The 21,558-nt window shown below is 34.9% G+C and overlaps 1 protein-coding gene across 1 annotated transcript in view; it reads left to right on the top strand.

Moving 5' to 3' along the window:
- Positions 1 to 21,558, top strand: part of FoxP (forkhead box transcription factor P) — a 178,514-nt gene that overhangs the window by 66,439 nt on the left and 90,517 nt on the right. The window contains exons 5-6 of the mRNA XM_089102382.1: positions 8,414 to 8,596; positions 16,160 to 16,255. Coding sequence (XP_088958508.1) covers positions 8,414 to 8,596; positions 16,160 to 16,255 — 279 coding nt within the window. The remainder of the gene's footprint in view (positions 1 to 8,413; positions 8,597 to 16,159; positions 16,256 to 21,558) is intronic.

The following is a 21,558-nucleotide window of genomic DNA, read 5'->3' as shown; positions in this document are numbered from 1 at the left end:
CTCTTAAACCTCTTGCTATAGAGCTGAGTTGACAGAATACTTTATGAGTTTTTTCTTAAATATGGTATGGTCATCTATTACATACTTAGTAATATGCAAACTGCGGCTTGTCCGAAAAATGAGCTTTCTTCTTCCCCCTCTGAAGGGATACAAATTTTGAATTGAAGAATCCATTTCGCCGTAATCTTTCAATATTGGGGAAACTCATTTCCAATATATGCAAAAAAGTAAAATATTTGCTGGAATTTTCCAGGAAAAAATGCGATTCATTTTTAATCTTGCATTCCAAATAATACGAGCTCACTTTTATCATATAGTTTAGTTTATTATATCAAGTTTGCATACCTCATACGGAAAGGGGGTGGCCAAGAATCCACTACTCATTTGATACTGATTTTTTTTTTTCAGGTCTAAATAAGCGAAAGCTGCCACTTTTAAAAATTCTAAAATTCATATTTTCTCCTAACTCTCATCTTTAGAAAGGACTAATCAGGTCAAATGAAACTGGAAAGTTGGACTGGAGTTAATATCTTCCAGTCCTGAATAGGCGATTCGAAGCTAAACATTCACACCTGTCTCCACATTTTTTTCCTTTTACGTTTAAATAGGGAAGAAAAATGCGTTTTAAATGCGTTACTGGACATTGATGTTAAGCATCTGATATGTGGAAAATGGGGAAAAATACGGTTGGGTTGCAGCCGCCTTCTTTTTTTCAGACCGTGTTTTCTTTCATCCCCAAGGAGCTTGCAAGTAGAAGCGATATTGTCTCACATCGATGATTATAATTCTATTTTTCAGAGTTCAATCGTTATGTTTGCTTTCTAATGCAAAGTTTCTTCTTATTTTCAACTTGTTTGGAAAAATAACACGTTTTGAAATGGAGGGCGACATAGTTCAGTTTTATGATATTAAATTCCCTGCCCTTCTTTAATACTGGGCAAACAACTTTCTTTGTTTGCCTTGAAATATGTCTTTTTTCAGTTCGTCACCCTGTATTTGGGATCTTTACATAATTCTATCCATGGGTTTATTTGTTTTCTCTCCCTTCTTTTTTTTTTATAAATTTCTGATGGAACGTGGACTAGGGTTGGATTCGCTAGAAAATGATAGAATTTAAAGTCTTTTCAACTGATGATAGCACGTTTAAAGGTGACAACACACATACAGACAGATATGGCGGAATTTATGTGTCTCAACCTGTTTTCTAAACAAACTGAAGTGCCCGAGGCACTTAAGTACGCAAGGAGCCTCCCCCACCACCGAGGTATTCAAGATTTGAGGTATTCTTGATTTTTCTCCTATAATTCTAATAGCTTCCAAAATTAAAAAAATGATATAATTACCCTGTTTCTGCTGTTTTGACAACCCTGCCACCCCTCCTCCTTGAAACAAAAGTTTGAACCCTGAAATGTGCTTGAGTATATGTGCCTGATATAAGCTATTTTATGTTGTGTATGGTGAATAAATTAGTTTCTTTGCCTAGGAAATGCACATAGTCACCGTAACGTATGTGTTGGAATCCATTGCTATTAAGGTTCTGGGTGACGAGGGCATAGGGCTTGAGAGGGGAGTTACGTGCATGTAATGGCCAAAGGGAGGTGTATTCAACAATTTGGTGGCACCCATAACTATCTATTAATTGCTATTGAGAGTATTATTAACAGCTATGTATTAAAGTGACCTAAAAGTGTTGGACTTACCAGAGTCTGTAGATTACCAAGGACTTACCTTTAGCCGAACTTCTAGAGAAAAACAATGCTAGTGCCCGATACCAGCGTGGAAGGGATCAGTAGAGACTATGTGCTGTTTTTCACAAACACAAACTACTATTCTGCAAGGACCTCAAAAGATTGTATATTTTACAAGAAGAAAGGATAGAAGTTTTGTATATTGCTAAACGCTACAACTTATCCATTTATGCACTGCAAGGTACCACTAGAATGAAGCTACAGAGCGCTAGTGATACAGTAATTGAAGTAGTTCTATTTAAAAAGTTTGCAACAGCATTGAAGATATATAATATTTGGTTGACCTCCAGTGACATCTAGCAACAAGAGAGCATACATTGACTATAACATTATTCTCTTGTGACAAGCCAACATGTCGTGAAATATAGCACATTTTTGTTCATTGCAGAATTCATTAAAAATATTGGTAGGTAATATTGTCAAAGTACTTCTTAAGGGGCAAAATAAATCTAACAATGATATATACCTCTATTTTCGACTAGTGTCTTGTCAGTCGTTCGTCTTTCTTTAATGGGGGCAGACTTTTGTTTTCCCCATTTCAAGGGAGTGTGTTCCTAGATCGTAGCTTCTTCATGTACTTCATATTTCATCGGTTCTTATGAGCGGAACACTTAATTTTCTGGGAAGTATACCGAGAGAAGTTATTTTTGTCAATTATCATTGCATTTTGGAAAGAAAACAAATTTTTTTGTGTAGTGGATTATAATTGACCTTTTTATTAAATCATAAATTTGGCCAATATTGCAAGTGACATTGAAGACAGCGGTGAAGAAATGTGAATAAAAAATAATTTGTTTTTTGAGGGAGGGCTACAAATTAGAAACGGCAAAGTGCAGGCAGATAGTATGAAATTGTATAAGCCAGGAGAAAACTTGAGATTCCATGGACCCAAAGGTTCCCTTTTCTTTATAAATACTTATTGCCTTTGTTACCTGTAGCTATTGTTTTACCCAGGAACACGGGGTTGGTGAATTATGGACGATATTCTAGGAAATCACTTTCTTCCTTATCTTCCTTTGATTACGAGGAGTTCTCCGCCACCTGGTGCACATTTCCCATTGGTACTTGTTTTCCACACTTGGCAAACTTAGGACCACACGTGACATACTTTCATACCATTCGGCGCTTCTAACCACACACGGCGTACATCCACCATAATGACTCGCGCCAATTGATATGCACGATTTCGGAAAGGGGCAACCCATGGAATTTATTCTTCAGTGTCTCAACCAAAGATTATGGGTAACTTATAAGAGTCGGAACTGGCGCTAATATTGACGGAATAACTATCAACTCCATCTAGCGTTTGTCGACACTTGATATTTCTTCAACATAATAATAAGAATAATTAGTTTAAATTACTGTAATTGGTAAAATTGGGTTAGTAAAAAGTATCTGATCTCAGTTCCTGACAAGAAAAATGATTACAGAGCTTGGAAAAATGCCAAGTGTCGACACACGCTAGATGGTGTTAATAGTTTGTTTGTTTTTCTGTCGACACTAACTTCAGTTTCTATTCATGTAAGTTACCCATGCTCTTTGGTCTCAACATCACCTGACACACCTTGCCGGTGTGTCAAATATGTTGTTGTCAAGAGTTATTTACAGAATTTGAAGTATTATTTTAAATTTGCAAAGTTTCTGCTCTACGTGCCTAAGTGATATGCTATTATTACCTCTAAAACTGTGGCGATAAAATTATAGTTAAGGTATGGTTAAGTATTCGTGAAAATTTTGTGTTTAAATGGAAACTTAATACGTAGATGACGTTTCTCTCCAGCCATAGCCTTAGTGTTTATTTTTTGCTATTTTATGCATTCTTTTTTTATGTTTGTGAGATTTAATCCCTCTTTTTGTTCTTTTTCTTATATAGTTTCCCGCCTATAACCTTTTTTAGATGGTAGCTGAATATATTAGCGCTATTATTATGCTCACTCCTAGAGTTTTTGACGTTTTCGTATTTTCGATTCTGACCTCGAATTTTACTCCTGAGTAAGATATACGTGAGGAATTCTTAGAGGAAGTGGAATTTTACTCCTAAAGAGTAAGTAGAATCTTGAGTAAGTCGAATCTTACTACGAATCTTAATTCTGGGTAAATATTATAATTGCGTACAATCACCTACCGATTCCAATCCAGTTCTTCTGAATCCAATTCAATTCAAGTAGAATGACTCCGATTCCAATTCTTGACTTCCGATGTTCTAAAATGATTTTTACCATGTAAAAATCAGTCATTGTGGCAGGGCAAATTTTGAAAGGATAACTTTTACTCACCCCCCCCCCTCCCCAAGCTATTGAAGTCTGAAAAGTCATCGAAGTTACTACTTTTGCGGATCCAGGCTCTTCAGTGTAATAAGCCATTCTCTGGATTCCCTGTCAAGGGATCGCCCACTTTCAAAAAGCATGCACACAAAGCTACTCTTGCCAAGGGCGGTACGAGGATGTGTGGCATAGCGACATATGCCTTGTCTGGTAAAAAGTAGGCCACAAATGGTGGAACAAGTGGTGCTCCAAAAAAAAAAAAAAATAGGTGTCAGAAGCGGGTATTGCCTCGTTCGCAGCTCAAACTTCAAAGTCATGACATTGAATGATCCAGACTACTTTTATCAGTAAAATGGAGCTTGACTTGTGGGTCTCACTCCACAAGTTTGCTTTTACCTGCCTTACACCGTAAGGCTTCTTGGATTTATAGATTTATAAAATGTAATTTAAAGAATTTTAATGAGATTTTTTTTACATGATTTCTGCTTTTATTGGTGTATTTTCTGTATTTAAACAAAAGCATTACATTTTGCACCTAAAATATTAGCGTTTCAAGCGATTACGCTCTGTGTTCAATAAAACGTGCTTTCCCCGAAAACTGGTTTTGAGTCAACACAAGAAAATAATTGCATTGAATATGTTTGCTCATATTAATCAAAGCACAATCTGTTAATATAATGTGATTGCCCCAAATGGTACAATACAAGGGTAAGAAAAGAACATAATCAATCAAAATTACTGAGAAAGCACAAAGAACGGACGTATTTAGCAAAGAAGAAAATACGTAAAGGAAAGGCTTAGTTGTCGGATGAACATTTTCCCAACATTTTCCCGATTTTACTGCTTTCATCACATAATTTTTTTTTCTATTACCTTTTAAAAGTACCTTTGGAAACTTGAGAAAAAAGCTCAAATTTAGAAACTCATGCTTCCACTTTTAAATATCTACTTATTTTCTTTGCTTTGTCTAAAAGGCAAAGATTGAATAATAAAAAGTTGCTTGAGAAACTTGATCTTCTGGAATTGGGCATTAGCAGATAATCGACTTTTGCATCTTAAAATTACAAAAGTCGGCTCTTTTGCCCAGCCTCCCTTGTTCAAATCATCTCCTACAAAAATGCAATATTGTCAACAGAAGCCCGAAGGAGATTGAAACTTTCTAGTTGCAAAAAGTTTTGTTCCGACCAGGCCCCCTTTTCTTCTTGGTGCATACATTGAACTTTTCCCTTTTAGAATTTTCCAAGAAAGTGAGGAACCGGTTAAAAACTTGTTAATTAATGTAACCAAATTGATCAAATGCAATTGTAATTTTCGATTTGAAATTCTAAAAGATTTTCAGTTTCTGCATCTTTACCAGAAGCCCCGTCGGCGGCAAAACTTATTTCAGGACTTTTGCAGGACCAATGCTTGATTCTAATTTCAATCGTGTTTCCTATCATTTTAGAAGATTTGCCTTGGGTCCAAGAAACTCCACAAATTAACGAACTTTTCCCCGCTCTTTGCCCGATATCTCGATCCCTCCTTGCATCAGAAGTGACTTAAAACATTCAAAACTTGTTAGTGCCTCGTCCATCAATAGGAATTACGAAGGCTTAACTTACCACTAGGAAAAGAAAGCTTCGAAGAAAGCTAGGTAGCGACGGGGAATGTTTAGAAAATAAGCTGATTTTAAACAAGATTTTTTTTTTCTTTTACATTCGATGACTACTAAATAAGACAGAAGGATAAATTTAGCAAATGTATCATGTTTTGAATCTTTAAAAGCAATTGATTAAAGTTTAGGGGACACATACTTAGGGAGGCCTGGGGATCCAAGTCCCCCAAAATCTCATACTTTATACCATTTCCTTAGAATACCTCACAACTTTAATATTAATCGCCTGAATGTTGCGGTGTTGACGAATCTACAGTTTTTGTCATTTTATGTGGTAATATTTGACATGCTCAGAATTTCATTTTGGTGCGGGATAGAACCGGGCGTATCGCTTTGTATATGACGATGGTCGATAGTTACTTAAAAAAAAAAAAAAAAATTCAACTGAAATTAAGGAGCAACATTAAAACTTAAAACGAGCAAAAAATATTACGTAATTGAGGGTTCATCCCCTCGGCAATACCTCGCTCTTTAGGCTAAAGTTCGAACTTTGTCCCAATGCTTCATGAATGACTCCTGAATCACAAAGGTCGTTTAATTAGAATAGCTAGCTCTTTTAAAAGTACAAAAAAAAATTAGCGTAAAGAGTGAGATATTGACGAGGGGGTGACCCCCTCATATATGTAATAATTTCTGTTCGTTATAAGGTTTGATGTTGCTCCTTACTTTCAGCTGAAAAAACCTATTTCTTATATTTAATTTCTGATCCTTTTTAAATAATGCTGGGAAATCCGGCTATCCCACCATGGAAAATTCCCATCTCCCATGAAAGATTCCTCTGTTGAAAGATTCTCCCAAGTACCTCCCTCCCCTCCCCGATCCTCCCCCGCTGAAAAAATCCCCCTGAAAACGTCTGTATACTTCTAATAACCAATGCTATATATAAACAATGGGCAAAGTTCATATCTTGCAGCCCTTACCCTGGGGACTGGTGGTTTAAGTCATCCTCAAAGACATAATTATTAGATTTTTCAACTATGCCAGACAAAATGGCTATCTCATAATTTTGATCAGGTGAGGTGACTTTGGGGAATAATGAGTGTGGGAGGGGGGCTGCCCTCCAGTATTTTTGATCACTAAGAAAGCGCACTAGAACTTTTGATTTCTGATGAAATGAGCCCTCTCCCGTTCTTCTACGATCACTGGTTTGATATGATCACTCCTGGAAAAAAAAATAATATAGATCCGTGATCTTTCTTCTGACAAAAAATGCAAAATTCCACATTTTTGTACATATGAGCTTGAAACCTCTACAGTAGGGTTCTCTGGTATGCTGAATCTGACCAAGTGATTTTCTTTAAGATTACTTGATTTTTGGGGATATTTCCCCCCTTTTTCAGAAATTGGGGGAATTTTCTCAGGCTCGTTACTTTTGGTTTGTACCAATAAATTTGATGAATTTTACATATTTTGAATGTGCATCAAAATTCGATCCTTTGATGTATATATTGCTATCAAGACTACGTTCCTTAGAGTGTCGGTTACTATTGAGCCGCATCGCTCTTTACTTACAGGTCGTTGCCACGAATTGTTTTAAAAGAGTTTTTGTGGAGTTCTAATGTTTCGTTTTTTTGTCCTTGGATTGGTATGCATTACAATAATCGAATTGTTTAGGAATGCTTGCGAAGGGTCTAATCTTGAGTATATACATTTTTTAGCTTTCGATGCTTGAATGGGAAAGCCGTTTTAGGTTATTTACTAGATGCGAGTTATTGCTAAGCAAAGTTAAAAGTACAAGGCAGAAAAGCACCGCGTTCCGTGGCATTCAGCTTTAATTAGAAGGTTGCTAGGTTCATGGTTTGCCATGATTGTTGCTACTAGTAATCCATTGTTCCATTATTCGCAGGTTTGGAAAAGTTTTTATTTTTCTTGTGTATGCTAGCGTCAAAGATGTTTTTTTTCTTTCTCGTCGGGGGTGTTATATTTGTTTGTGTTTTTTCTTTGAAGCATTAGTAACTGAAATTAAAATATGATTCATTATCTGCAGTATTTGTTATAACGTACTGTAACCAAGCAGGCACGCAGGATTGAGCCCGTTGGCCTATTTGCATCTCCATAGTTAAGTTAGTTAAGCTAAGTTTATTAAGAAAAAGCAGAACCTAACAAAATGGATACATATATATATAATAAATAAAAAAATCATTCAACCAAATCCCTAGCCTGTCCATGAACTTGCAAAGGCAAGTTGTCCTAGGGGCATGCCAAGAATAGAAGAAAAAAGAGAAAATTTTAGTACTAGTTATAATCACAAATTAGATACACCAGAAATACTGATAATACATATATATATATATATATATATATATATATATATATATATATATATATATATATATATATATATCTATATATATATACATGAAAAAACAAAGTCTTTTAACTAAATCTTCTAGCCTGCCCGTGAACTTGGAAAGACAAGTTGTCTTAGGGGCGTGCCAGGAATAGAAAAAAAATTAATACTGGTTATAAGCACAAATTATTTATACTACAAATACTGATAATACGAAAAAAAAACACAAAAAAACAGAATTCCTTGCCGAGCTGCTACTGGAGTCACCGTAAAGACAAGAAAAAAATCAATCCAAACAATCACCTATACTCCTTCATGCATGTCAAACAACAGTAGAAGAAAAAAGAAAACACAAATAGTAATGATATAAGTAAGTATGACAAATGATAATGGCAATTATGTGGCCAGATATATCTGGCCGTATCTTTCATCCCTATAATTTGTCTTTCTTTTACAGTTATTGATTCCCTACCAAAATGGTATTCATTCAAGCCCAGAGCCATATGGGACCAAATCAAATGGCCCTCACTCCCCATCCTCGCCAGTTAACAGGACCCCCGGTCTTCTAGATGGACAGTCAACACATCGACCGGATCTAATAGGGAACATACCAGGCTTCGGGAATAATCCACAGGTCCAGGTAAGAGTGTGACCATATTTTAGTATGCTTTCTATTTCATTATTAAACAATACTTATTCTATGGATGTTCTATGTTTTATGCATGTTCTATTTTCTATGTTTGATGTATGTTCTATGTATGTTCTATGAAGATATCGTTAAGTATAAGAAATATTTCTTCAGTAATCAAGTGAGATTTTTTATTGCATTTGGATTTTTCCTAAGGATAATTTTGTTTCTAAGATTTAGTTCTAAATATAATGCAAAAAGGGAGCTTCTCAAAGAAAAAAAAGTGCCATATTGAAACATAAGATTATCAGGAATAAAATCATATAGTAACTCAAACTGAAAACGATCATAAATTTCTATCAATGTATGAATTAACCCAAAACGAATATAAGTTAAAATTAATAATCCCGTCAAGCATGAAAGAAAAAACAGATACTGCTATAGATGAATATTTAAATCTAGAACGAAAGGATAGAAATTAAAATGAATAATCCTTTTTAAACTATAAACCAAGATAAATTACGACAAACAGGAGGAGAAATTATACCCCCCCCCCTAAACCAGGCCAGAGTGTCATTTGTGCCTTACTGAAAACCGTTTTGTGTTTCGGGCAGTGAGTTTTTTTGTTTGTTATAACATCAACAAAACACGACAAAAATTAATATAATAATGCTAATTAAGATTCACAGATAAGGATGTTCTAGCCCCCCCCCCCCTCCTTCTCAAACCCTCTAAATGGCTTGAGTGTCATTTGAATTTCATTCAAAGGGATGTGTATTTTGACAGCATGGTTTCTATTTGTCAAAGCAGCGACAAAAAAGTTACAAATATAAAAGGAAAAATGTTTAAAATATATTTTGTTTTCATTTTTTTCAGTATTTTTTGTCTATATGGTTTATGTGCCTATCCATTTTAATTTCTGTTAGTTTTTGGCTTCATTTATTCATTGATAAGTAATTCACTTCGTTTTATGCATCAATTAAATAAAAAACAACTTTTTCAACTGAAAGTAAGAAGAAATATTAAAACTCCGTGTGTGTCAGGAGTCGTTTCTAAGAGATGGGGACACAAAATCAAATTTTAGCGTAAAGTTTGAGGGAAAGCCCTCCTAATATATTTGCTTCTTACTTTCAGTTGAAAAAACTTGTTTTTTTAATTTAATTTCTGATCTTTTTCAAATAATTCCGGGATATCCTCCCCCCTCCGTAGAAAATTCCCCCATGTAAATTTCCTTACGTGGAAAATCCCCCCCCCCCGCGAACAATTCCTTCAATGCTCCAGAAATTTCCTCCGGACAATTTCATCCTCGCTGAAAATTCCCTGGAAAACTTTTCTGCGGACAGTTTCTCATGGAAAGTTCTCCTTACTTTCGGTTAAAAAAAAAAAGTTTTATATTTAATTTCTGATCAATTTTCAAATCATATCGAAAATTTGATCCTCCCTCCTCGGACAATTCTCACGGGCCACCCTTCAATGGAAAGTTTCTCCCACTGAAACATCTTCACATGTACAATTGAGTCGCCAAATAGAAAGGAAATAAAAAGAATTTCTTATATGAATTCTGGCAAAACTTTTGATCGGAAGTCATTGGAAAAAGGGGTGTTGGAGGGGGACTAGCTGCCTTTCCAATCGTTTTGGTTGCTTAAAAAGAGCCCTAAAACTTTTAATTTCCGTTTGAATGCATCCTCTTCCGATCTTTTAGGGGTATTGGTTTGATGCGATCACCCCCGGAAAAAAAATAAATAAACGTGCATCCGTAATGTTTCTTCTGGCAAAAAAGTACAATATTACCTATTTTTGTAGATAGGCTCGAAAGCTTGAAAGATGAAGTAGCTTCAAACCTCTAAAGAAGGCTTCTCTGTATATTGAATCTGACGGTGTAATTTTAATTAAAATCCCTTTACCTTTTGGGAGTGTTTCCCTCCTTTTTCGAAAATCAGGCAAATTTCCTCAGGAAAATCAGGCAAATTTTATATATTTGGAATCAGCAGAAGAAGCCAATTCTTTATATATATTAATTATTATAAACATTCCTTTTTTTTTAGAGTTTTGGTTACTATTGGCCCGAGTCTCAATAACCGCTGTTTGATTTTGCATACGATTTTATTTTGAATCGTCTTATGTTTTAATATGGCTTTTCGTTTTTCCCTGAAAAGTTCTTTTCAGGAAGTTTTTTTGTAAATTAATTTTAGTCGGTTTTTTGTTGACAAATTTTTATTAGCCTATTAGTTAATTGTAAGTTTTGTAACTTACATTGTAAGGTATTTGAGTTCGTTCACTTAACAATGAAAATGTTGAATTTCAATTTAAATCTTGACCAAAATTTGAATATTTAGTCAATTTTTTCGATAAATAGTAGTTCTGTACAACATATTTTTAATAATCGTTTTACTATGGATTTTAGTAATTGGATTTAGTTAGTCGTTTTACTATGGGTTTTAGTTAACTGGCGGGACCAGGGGGTCCCCCCGACCCCCCTGGCCTACCAGTGTTTATTAATGGTATGAATAGATGAATCTGGCCTAATTTTGATCTTCTATAGGGCTGAAAGCATGCTGATCCCCATCATGTTGACACTCTCGAATATACACATTTCTTAATTCCAATTTATTAACAAGTTCTTTAAAATTATATTCTATAGTAACTGCTTGCTTGTTTAAATAAACACATTCAATGACCATTAATCAAAAGAATCCCGCTTTATTTTCTTAGAAAAAGTACGTCACAAATCAATACAACCAAATTTTTTCCTTGATATTTTGGCTCTATTGGGGTTCTGTTGGTCCTGAAATTTAATACGGGTATCTACATGGCCTGTAATTTTGAAGCAGATCAGTGAATAAAAAGAAAGTAAAAGTAATTATTTATAAAAAAAAATTGATATCACCATTTTGTGATATCACCAATTTCGGAAATTCACGGTACCATATAGCCTATATATATACATACATATATATATATATATATATATATATATATATATATATATATATATATATGTAGGCCTATATAACACAAATGGATGTTTAGGAAGGTACTGGCACATAGGCCCCTATCCCTTGCGTAAGGGCCTGAAAACAACGTTACACTTTTTAAGAAGGGGGCTCGAAATTTCTGTTTGAATAAGTTCTTTCTCAATTTTCCATGGCTGGCTCGATATGATCACCCATAAAAGAATAAAGGTAAAGGAATGAATAATAATTATAACAACAAAGCAGATTTGTAATAAGCTAACTTCGGAAATAAATGAAGCCACTTTTTGAAGGTTTTTTCTCCTTTTGTCTTGTGTGGATAACTTTTTATTGGAAAGTATTCAAACTTAATAAGTAAATTAGCTAAATTAGATTATAAATCTCTATATTTAATTAGATTATATATCTTTATATTTAATTAGTTTATAATTTCAAAATATCACAGAAACAGGGAAGTTACATGGAAAGAGTACTAGAAATTACAGGAAAAACAGAAAATCTTGGAATATAGGGGGGCTAGCCTGAATTTTTCCTCCCAGCCCTTCTTGCATCTCTGGGTCTTTATTCGTATTATTTTCCTTCCAATCTGTTTTCCAGTGAACGACGTCGTACGAACTCTTGAAAGGATATCTAGATTTACTTTTTTGTATTGATTTTTGCTGGCCAGATTTTTACAGTGGAGCCTAACCATATTTCTATCGAAATCTATAATACAGGCTATTAAACTTTATCCCCCATCCTTTTACAGTGCCAATTTACCACCCCTAAAGTTAGTCGAATCCCTCTTTCATAGAAAAAAATTGGACAGATTTTGATTTTCTGGTTTTCCAAAACTGGAGATTTATAGCTCAAGCTCTATTGATACTGCGTCCTTTTTCTCTCTAAAGTACCTATTTGTTTACAGTCTTTTTGCATATTTTTCGATAAGATTTGTCAGTTCTTCTGTTATGTGAAACATTTTTCATTTTTGTTTCCCCTTTCGTCCACTAAAGTGTCCAAAAAATTAGTGTTTTCATGCATTCTTTCTCGTTGGTCCCTGAAGGGTTCCAAGTTTCCCCTTGACAACATTATATTCATGCTAGACATAAGGAATTTATTCACGGTCAGAGGATATAATGGGACCGCTTAAAGATGCACTGAAACTGCGTAATCTTTTTATCTTGTTGATACTTCTAATAAAAAAGAAGATAATCCAGTTATAGTTCAAAGGTAGAATTTGGATTAAAAAGCCAAAGTAAACTTAATTTGACAGCAGACCTACTACTACTAACTTGTCCCAGCAATTTTCAATCTGGAACTGTGACTGGCGGAAATACTTCCTCTGTCCATCAATACTTAAAGCATCTGCTTCTTCTACCTACCAAGATCTCCCAGACAATTTCAAGCACTCTTTGTTTATCTCATTCCAACCTTATCTGAGGCAAGAAAAAACTTCTTTTTTTGCCGCCTTGTGAGATATTCAATAGAACAGTCTTTCAATTGGAAGAATTTAACTTAATATTTAAGTTTCGAAAATAGGTTCCATTCAAGCTCATGGGGGGGGGGGGGCAGTAGCGTAATTTTTACAAAATCCTGGGGGGAGGGCAAAGTTGGAGTGAATTTTCCCATATCAAGTGAAAATGACAGTAAAAACTGAAAAATGAGCCATTTGGTACCATGAAAGTGCTATACAGAACTATAAAAGTACTATAAAGATATTTTATAGTACTATAAAAGTAAATATATACTGAAGAAAACTTATCTGTTTCTGTTGATGCTCGAATTATGCAGGCTTGTGATAGTTTTGACAAGATTTTTGAAGAAACTAAATTAAAGCTGGGGGGACAAACCGAGTTCTGGGAGGAGCAGTTGCCTCCTGTACCATAGCAAATTACGCCCCTGTTAGGGGAGGGGCAAAAGGACTTTGGGGCTGCCCCTTGTCTAAAATATCAACATCTTTTCAGCTCTTGAAACCCTCAAAATTCTCCTAATCGGTTTATCTTGTTGATACTTCTAATGACAAAAAGATAATCCAGGTGTCTTTTAAAGACAGTCTTTGAATAAAAGGTCAAAATAGACTTAATTTGGTAACTACTAACTCGTTGCACCATTTTTCAGTCTCAGACTGACACTCTGGCGACAATGTTTCTTCAGCTTCCGCTTTTACCACCTTCCAAGAAATCCCAGACAATTGTAATCATTTTTTTATTATTTTATCCCAGCCTGATCTGGGGTGTCCGCCCTTTATCCCCCTCCCCTTGGGAATTGTTCAAAAGAAAGGTCTTTGCTCGATTGGGAGAATTTATTTTGGTACACAAGTTTCAAAAATAGATCCCAGTTACGTGCATAGAGGAGGAGGAAGGGGACTTTGGGGTCGTCTCTCCTCCAAAATCTTAATTACTCTTTGGATCTCGATACCTACCTATCCTTAGTGTTTTTGAATTCTTTCTTCTCCCCAGGTCCGAAATTTCGGTTTTTCCAAATTTTCTTTACAAATTGGACATTTTTCTTTTTTAAGGAGAGCTATTCTAGGAATAAGGATTCTGTTTAAGTAGAGGAACGTGGGGAAACATTAAAACAATAACCCGAACAGGCATGTACTTGGAGCAACATGACTCCCCAGAAACATCAAGGTTTTTTGTGTTTTTGTCAGTGATCGGATGAGCAAGGCCCCTTCCTTCCCTATCCTTTCTTCTAGGAAAGCTCCCAAGATAAGCGTAGAGTTGACGAAAGACATCAAATTTACTTCACTAGCGGCCCCCCCCCCCCGTACTGAAAAATTAATTAACTAGGCCCATGCTTAAAATAAGATTTCAGGATTTCTTAGACATTTGACACCGATAATGGTTAACGTAATTTCTTAGATGATTATCTAGTCGAGACGAATCTCCATCTGACAAGATTAGAAAATGTTGTTTTAAAGTTCGTGCGCATTGATACAGAGTTGTGTTCCATTTTCCCCCTTTCTCCAGTTCAAAACTAGGAAACAATCTCAATTTAGACACCAACGTGAATGATTCTTGAAATAGGAGTAATGCGACTTATTTATTTGTAGGTAAATTATTTCATTTCTTATAATTCGTAAATGGCGTATAGTTAAAGGTACACAAAGGGATCGATTGAGAGGCAAATATATCGAAATTCAACGGCCATAATATATATATTTCGGAGTCAACAGAGTCGGCAATGATGCTGCTCTTTAAAAGTTTCTGCCTCCTATAGCGATTGGCTTAAATGAACTATTCTCGCGATTTGAACTATCCCTGGCTATTCTAAGGATTTCTATTGCCCTCTGGCTATTTTCTTGATGCTTGGTTCTGTTTGTAATAATATCAGTTTAGATTTTGTGGATTTATGATGTGATATTAAAACTTTATCATTGAGTATTATTTTATATTTAATTATTGCATATTTATATATTCTATAATTGCACACAACTTTATAATTCTATTTTCTGCTTTATACAGTTTTTTTTGGCCTTTCAATTGTATAATAATCCACAGATCACTTTTACCTTTAAGACATATTTATTTGCCCCCTCCCCCAAAAAGACTGGCTGAAAATTCTGCCTTATGACGATTGGCTGAAACATTCCGGCCCCAGATTTAGCACCCCTAAAATTGATTTTTAAGACTAGGGTGATTACGGGTTTTAAGTAAACAACAGCTTTAACAACAACGATGCGGTATGTATTTGATACTTGATTTTCACCAATAGTGACATAGTGGGCAAAGAGAGGGGGGGGGGGACCAACTTTGAAAAATAATACCGCACAACGAGTAACAACCCATAATCATCCTAGCCTTAAAAAATCAATTTTATGTGGTGCTGAATCTGGGACCGGATTGTTTCAGCCGAATTGTAAATGTCATCATTTCTTTCAACATTTGGGACAGGTATACCTGTCTCCAAACTTCTATTCGGTTTGGAGATACACTTCTTTATCTTAGGAAGTCAGGGTAGAAGTTCAAACTTCTCCCTTTTTCTACCAAAAAAATCCTATCGTTTGGTAAAGAGTTTGTACACAACTCTCCAGCTTTTTATTATTGATTCGGCGGGTGAATAATTCTCTGATGCCCATTTTACAGATTATAATACAAATCTGGTTATGCCTGTTGACTTGCAATAATTAAGGAGTCAGTTGATAGTCAGATGACACTAAAAGGAAAAGAAAATGGAGGTCAACAGCTTTTTCAATAGTTTTGATTTAAGTACTGATGAAGCCCATATTTTTTTTCGCGTATCAGCCAGGCAGAAGTCTGAAAACCCCAAATTGCAACTACAAGACCGTATTTTGCATTGCTAATTGTAAATGATGCATGTTAAGAAACTAAGTTTTAAGTAATGATCACTATAGTGAAACCATCTAATTCAGCTGCTTAACGTAAGCTACTTTCACATGACAAGAGGGGGGGGGGTATACTTGAAGTGGCTCGAGATTTCCTTCTCGGAAAACACTAACAAAAATGGCCTAAATATGTGCTGAAGTAGTATTCCTAACCCCTGAAAAGATTCTATTCAAGACAAATGTAGAATCAACTTGAGAAGGCGAAAAAAAAAATTGGTACGTCTTTTACGCTTAGCACAGTTGTATTACGTTGGCTAGTAAAACATTTTTTTCTAGCTAGCGGAGGCAGGACGGAAGCAATTAGAAGGGGTAATACAGCAGCTGCAAGAACAACTTCAGATGAATTTGCTTCAACAGACATTCCTTATTCAGGTGAGCCATTTCATCCTTTAAGTCCTGATGATTTATTTCAATAATCTAGTTTTAATAATTTAATATGTTAAGTACTTGTGTCGACAGTCCATTTCATAATCGACATTGTCATATAAAGATTGGATACTTTGTGCAAAAAATGAATAAATGGCACCAACTTTGTTAAATTTTAAGAATAATCAGTGAAATTGATTATAATTGAATGAATTTTAAAAATGGGTCAACTAGCTAGGGATCCAGTTTAAAAATCTCGAGCTCAGGTTAACCATGGTTCAGCAGAGACACATCCCCAGGGTTGGGACTTTTGAGTCAGTGCACTACTTCTGGAACCTTCTAGGTTACTCATTTCTAGACTCTTTAGTTTAATTTTCAACTGTTCCTGAAAAGCTCTCTCTCTCCTTATTTGTTTTGATTAATTAAGAAAATATTTCTTTAGAATATGATTTTAAAAGACAATTAAAGGTAATACCAAACATAACATCAGCAGACACAAAAACCTTTTAAAATTCAAACTCAATACGACCAGTAATTCCTATTAAAAAATAAATGAAACCCAAGACTAACATAAATTAAATAAACAATTATAGCAAAAAACATACAAAAAGTAATAATATAAATCAATAAATAGATCTTAAAGCGAGTAATGCTTAGATTGAATATGAAAATCAAGCTTAAAACAAAACAAATATTTTGCTATTAAAGTATAAATGAAACTTAAAACGAACAGAAATTTAATAACAATCAATGCGAACAAACATACAATATATATTAATGTAAATGAATAAATAAATCTTAAAACGAGTAAAACTTTAAAAGAATATACAAATACAGTTTTAATCGATTAATAATACTTAGGAACAAGAGTTCGGGTACTGCGACACCGCAGATGCCTAAAACCTACTAGGTCATTGACTCTTTACTAAAAATAACTCCCTAAAATGTTTTCACTTTTGTAATTTCAAGAAATCAAAAATTAATTAAGATTTTAAGGAATAAATATCAGCAGATGTATATTAAATTGACAATGCACATTTTTTTTTCAGTAAACTCATTTGAATTTTTTTTTAGTAAAGTAAATATTCTATTCTGGCTTTTAAAATGCATAGGGGGTTTTGAACACTATTCATATTAATCCATGCTCGTCTTGAGTTTGACTCCTATATCTATTGTAATTTTTGCTCGTTTTGGGTTTAATTTATTTATTAATACTGATTTGAGGTATTTGTATGCTTGGTTTATTATATGATAGTCCGGACGCCAGGTGTTGAAAATGTGAATCATACCACGACGGAATGGGGCTGCAACGAGAATTAGCCTACCCTCCACCCCCTAAATTGACCATGCGGATTCAAAAATACCAATGACACTTGCTTGCCAGTGGTGGAACACTCCGGAACTTGACATTTTATTATATTTTGGAGTTTCATGCAAGAAAATGCATGTTCCACAAAGTTTGAGGTGCAGTTTTACGCTCAAATAGAAATGCCTAGAAGCCATAGAATGTTTTTATAACAAACTAACACGATTAGTAATAAAAATGATAGAGTTAAAAAAATGGCAAAACTATATGAGTCTTGAACAGTCTTGGAAATTATAAACAAAATCAAATTGAATATTAGATATATAATGATATTAATTGTTGAAAGATCCATCAGTTCAAGATTTTTTTTTCACTGTAATTTTTATTTCCATTTTCAGTGCTGTAAGAACTGGAAAATAATAAATTTGTAATATACGAGTAATTCGTTTTCAGTGAAGCACCAATGACGCAGAAGGCTTTAGATTTTACAGTTAAAGAAGGGGGCAGTATCCAAATTTTGTTCGTAGTGAAGCTATATTTGTCTTGACTAATCTTGAAAAGAAGTAATAAATTAAACTGAATATTTGATGCATAATGATATTAATTGCTAAAAGCTCATCAGTTCAAAATTTTAATGTAATTTTGATATTTATTTTCAATAATAAGTACAAAAGAAAACATTTGTAATATAATTTGTTTTCAGTAAAGCGCCAATGACGCAGTAGGTTTTAGGCTTCTGCAGTGAGGCAATACCCAAACTCTTGTTTGTAGTTATTTTTATTCGATTCAAACTTGATTTGCATATTATTTTTAAGTTTCACTTGTTTTAAGATTTATTTATTCATTTACATTAATATATATTGTATGTTTGTTCGCATTAATTGTTTATTTAATTTCTGTTCGTTTTAAGTTTCATTTATACTTTAATAGCAAAATATTTTTTTTTTTTTAAGCTTGATTTTCATATTCAATCTAAGCATTACTCGCTTTAAGATCTATTTATTCATTTATATTATTACTTGTTGTATGTTTTTTGCTATGATTGTTTATTTAATTTCTGTTCGTTTTGGGTTTCATTTGTTCTTTAATAGTAATTTCTGGTCATTTTGAGTTTGAATTTTAACAGGTATTTGTATATGCTGAGCTTAAGTTTAAAATTGCCTTTAATTTTATTTTAAAAACTTATTTTTCGGAAAGTTTTTTTTTTTATTAATTTTTTTTCGTTTTTGATTGCAAAAAGTTTCAAGTTTTTATGGCATGGGGGGGTGGGGGTGCTTACTTTCCGATTATTCTTGACTTTAAAAAACAGATCTAGAACTTTCAATTTAAATCGAATGAGGCTTTTTTCAAAGTCTATACGATTACCTCTTTGATAAAAACCTTATATATGAACAATAGACAGCTTGCATAACTTGTGGACAGCGATTGACAACAATGAATGGATTGAAAAAATAGGTCCAATAAGGGGGTTAAAACCATTTCACTTGCTGACACAAAGGGATCACGACTGTTTGGAATTGACCTTAATAAGATTTTGTGTGCCAAAGCGATTTTGCATCTATCACAGAGTATGCATTTTAACCTTCTAATTCGATAACTATAATAGATTTCCTATGTGTTCATCCCGTATAAAACCCCTTCCCACAACTTATAAACCCCCTTAATAAGTTATGCCCCAGGGCATAACTTAAAACGCCTACTCCCGGGCCCTGATGGGCTGTGTCGACACCGGAGTTTCTTATTATCAGAGCTTTGAACTATTTTAACAAAATGTCTATCTCAAAATTTTTATCTGATGCATTTAGGGCTTGCAGGAGGGGGGGGGGCTAGTTACCCTCCAATCTCTTTTCACTCTTAAAAAGTGAACAAGAACTTTCAATTTTCAGTCAAATGAGCCCTCTCTAAAGTTTATACGAGCATCCCTTCCGTAAGAAATAATGGGAAGGATTCGGAGAATCCTTAAATTACAACCCTTGCCCTGAGGGCTGTGGGGGAGTTGTCATCCTCAAAGACCTAATTTCCAGAACTTAAAACTACGTTTAATTAAATGGCTGTCGCAAAACTTTGATTGGATGTGTTTTGGGAAAAGGTGGGCGTAAGAGGGGGTTTAGTTGCTCTCAAATCACTTTCGACTATTAAAAAGGGCACTAGCCCTTTGAACTTCCAATCGAATGAGCCTTTTTTGAAGTTTCTACGAAAACGCCTTCTATAAAAACCTTATATGCCCCCAGGGTATAACTTAAAACCCTTGCCTTGAGGGTTATGGAGGAGTGTCCCCTCCCCTGGATCCGCCACTGCCTTACACTCTCTGTTTCTTTTCCTTGTTAGGGAGGAGAGCAGATGCCTAATAGTTGTGTGTTAATACCAAAACATTTTAACTCTCATTGGACCTTCAAGTATAAACAGAATTAGTTCAAAGGAAGAGATGGGGAATAAGGGCGTGTGGATGGGGTATTTTCCCTTCGATTAATTTTGAATCGTAAGAGCTGAACTAGAACTTACAATTTTCAATTAATGAGAATCCCTTCGAGCCCCCGGGCTCGGTGGGGTTTTGTCGACGCCAGAGTTTTGTTACTTAACCTTTCAACTATTTTTAACAAAATGGTATTTTTAACACTTACATATAAAGCAGCTCTGGGGGGAAAGTAATAAAAAATATTAAAGCTATATAAGATTTATTAATGTATTTATGGTTTGCACCGGTTATCTTTACGTTTGTAAGATAGTTAATTTTAATTTCTGTTCGTTCGTTTGGCCCAAATAACATCACTTTCGACTATTAAAAAGGGGACTAGCCCTTTGAATTTCTAATTGAATGAGCCTTTTTTGAAGTTTCTATGACAACCCCTTCTATAAAAACCTTATATGCCACCAGGGCTTAACTTAAAACCCTTGCCCTGAGGGTTGTGGGGGATTGTCCTCCTCAAAAATGTATTTTCTATCTGGAAATCAACTATGCTGAACGAAATGGATATCTCAAAATTTTGATTTGATGCGTTTGGGGGAATGCTTCGCGTGGGGGGGGCTAGTTGCCCTCCAATCACTTTCGACTATTAAAAAGGGCACTATCCCTTTGAATTTCCAATCGAATGAGCCTTTTTTGAAGTTTCTACGACACCGCCTTCTATAAAAACCTTATAAGCCCCCAGAGCATAACTTAAAACCCTTGCCCTGAGGGTTTTGGGGGATTGTACTTCTCAAAAACATATTTTCTATCTGAAAATCAACTACGCTGAACAAAATGGCTATCTCAAAATTTTGATTTGATGGGGTTGGGGGAATGATGGGAGTGGGGGGGGGGCTAGTTGCCCTCGAATAACTTTGGACTATTAAAAAGGACAATAGCCCTTTGAATTTTCAATCGAATGAGCCTTTTTTGAAGTTTCTATGACAACGCCTCCTATAAAAACCTTATATGCCCCCATGGAATAACTTAAAACCATTGCCTTGAGGGTTGTGGGGGATTGTCATCCTCAAAAAAATATGTTCTGTATGGAAATCAACTACGCTGAACAAAATGGCTATCTCAAAATTTTGATGGGATGTGTTTCGGGGAATGGTGGGCGTGGGCGGGGGCTAGTTCCCCTCCAATCACTTTCGACTATTAAAAAGGGCACTATCCCTTTAAATTTTCAATCGAATGAGCCTTTTTGAAGTGACTACGACAACGCCTTCTATAAAAACCTTATATGCCCCCAGGGCATATCTTAAAACCCTTGCCCTGAAGGTTGTGAGGGAGTGTCCTCCTCAAAAACGTATTTTCTGTCTGGAAATCAACTACGCTGAACAAAATGGCTATCTCAAAATTTTGATTGGATGTATGGGGAAATGATGGGCGTGGGGGGGGGGGCTATGTGCCCTCCAATCACTTTAGACTATTAAAAAGGGCACTTGCCCTTTAATTTCCAATCAAATGAACCTGTTTTGAAGTTTCTACGACAACGCCTTCTATAAAAAACTTATATGCCCCAAGGTCATATCTTAAAACCCTTGCCCTGAAGGT

Source organism: Artemia sp. Qi Xiang Cuo, chromosome 16 (genome assembly GCF_049724085.1).
Source record: "Artemia sp. Qi Xiang Cuo chromosome 16, ASM4972408v1, whole genome shotgun sequence".
NCBI lineage: Eukaryota > Metazoa > Arthropoda > Branchiopoda > Anostraca > Artemiidae > Artemia > Artemia sp. Qi Xiang Cuo.
This window is presented reverse-complemented; position numbering and strand designations above follow the sequence as displayed.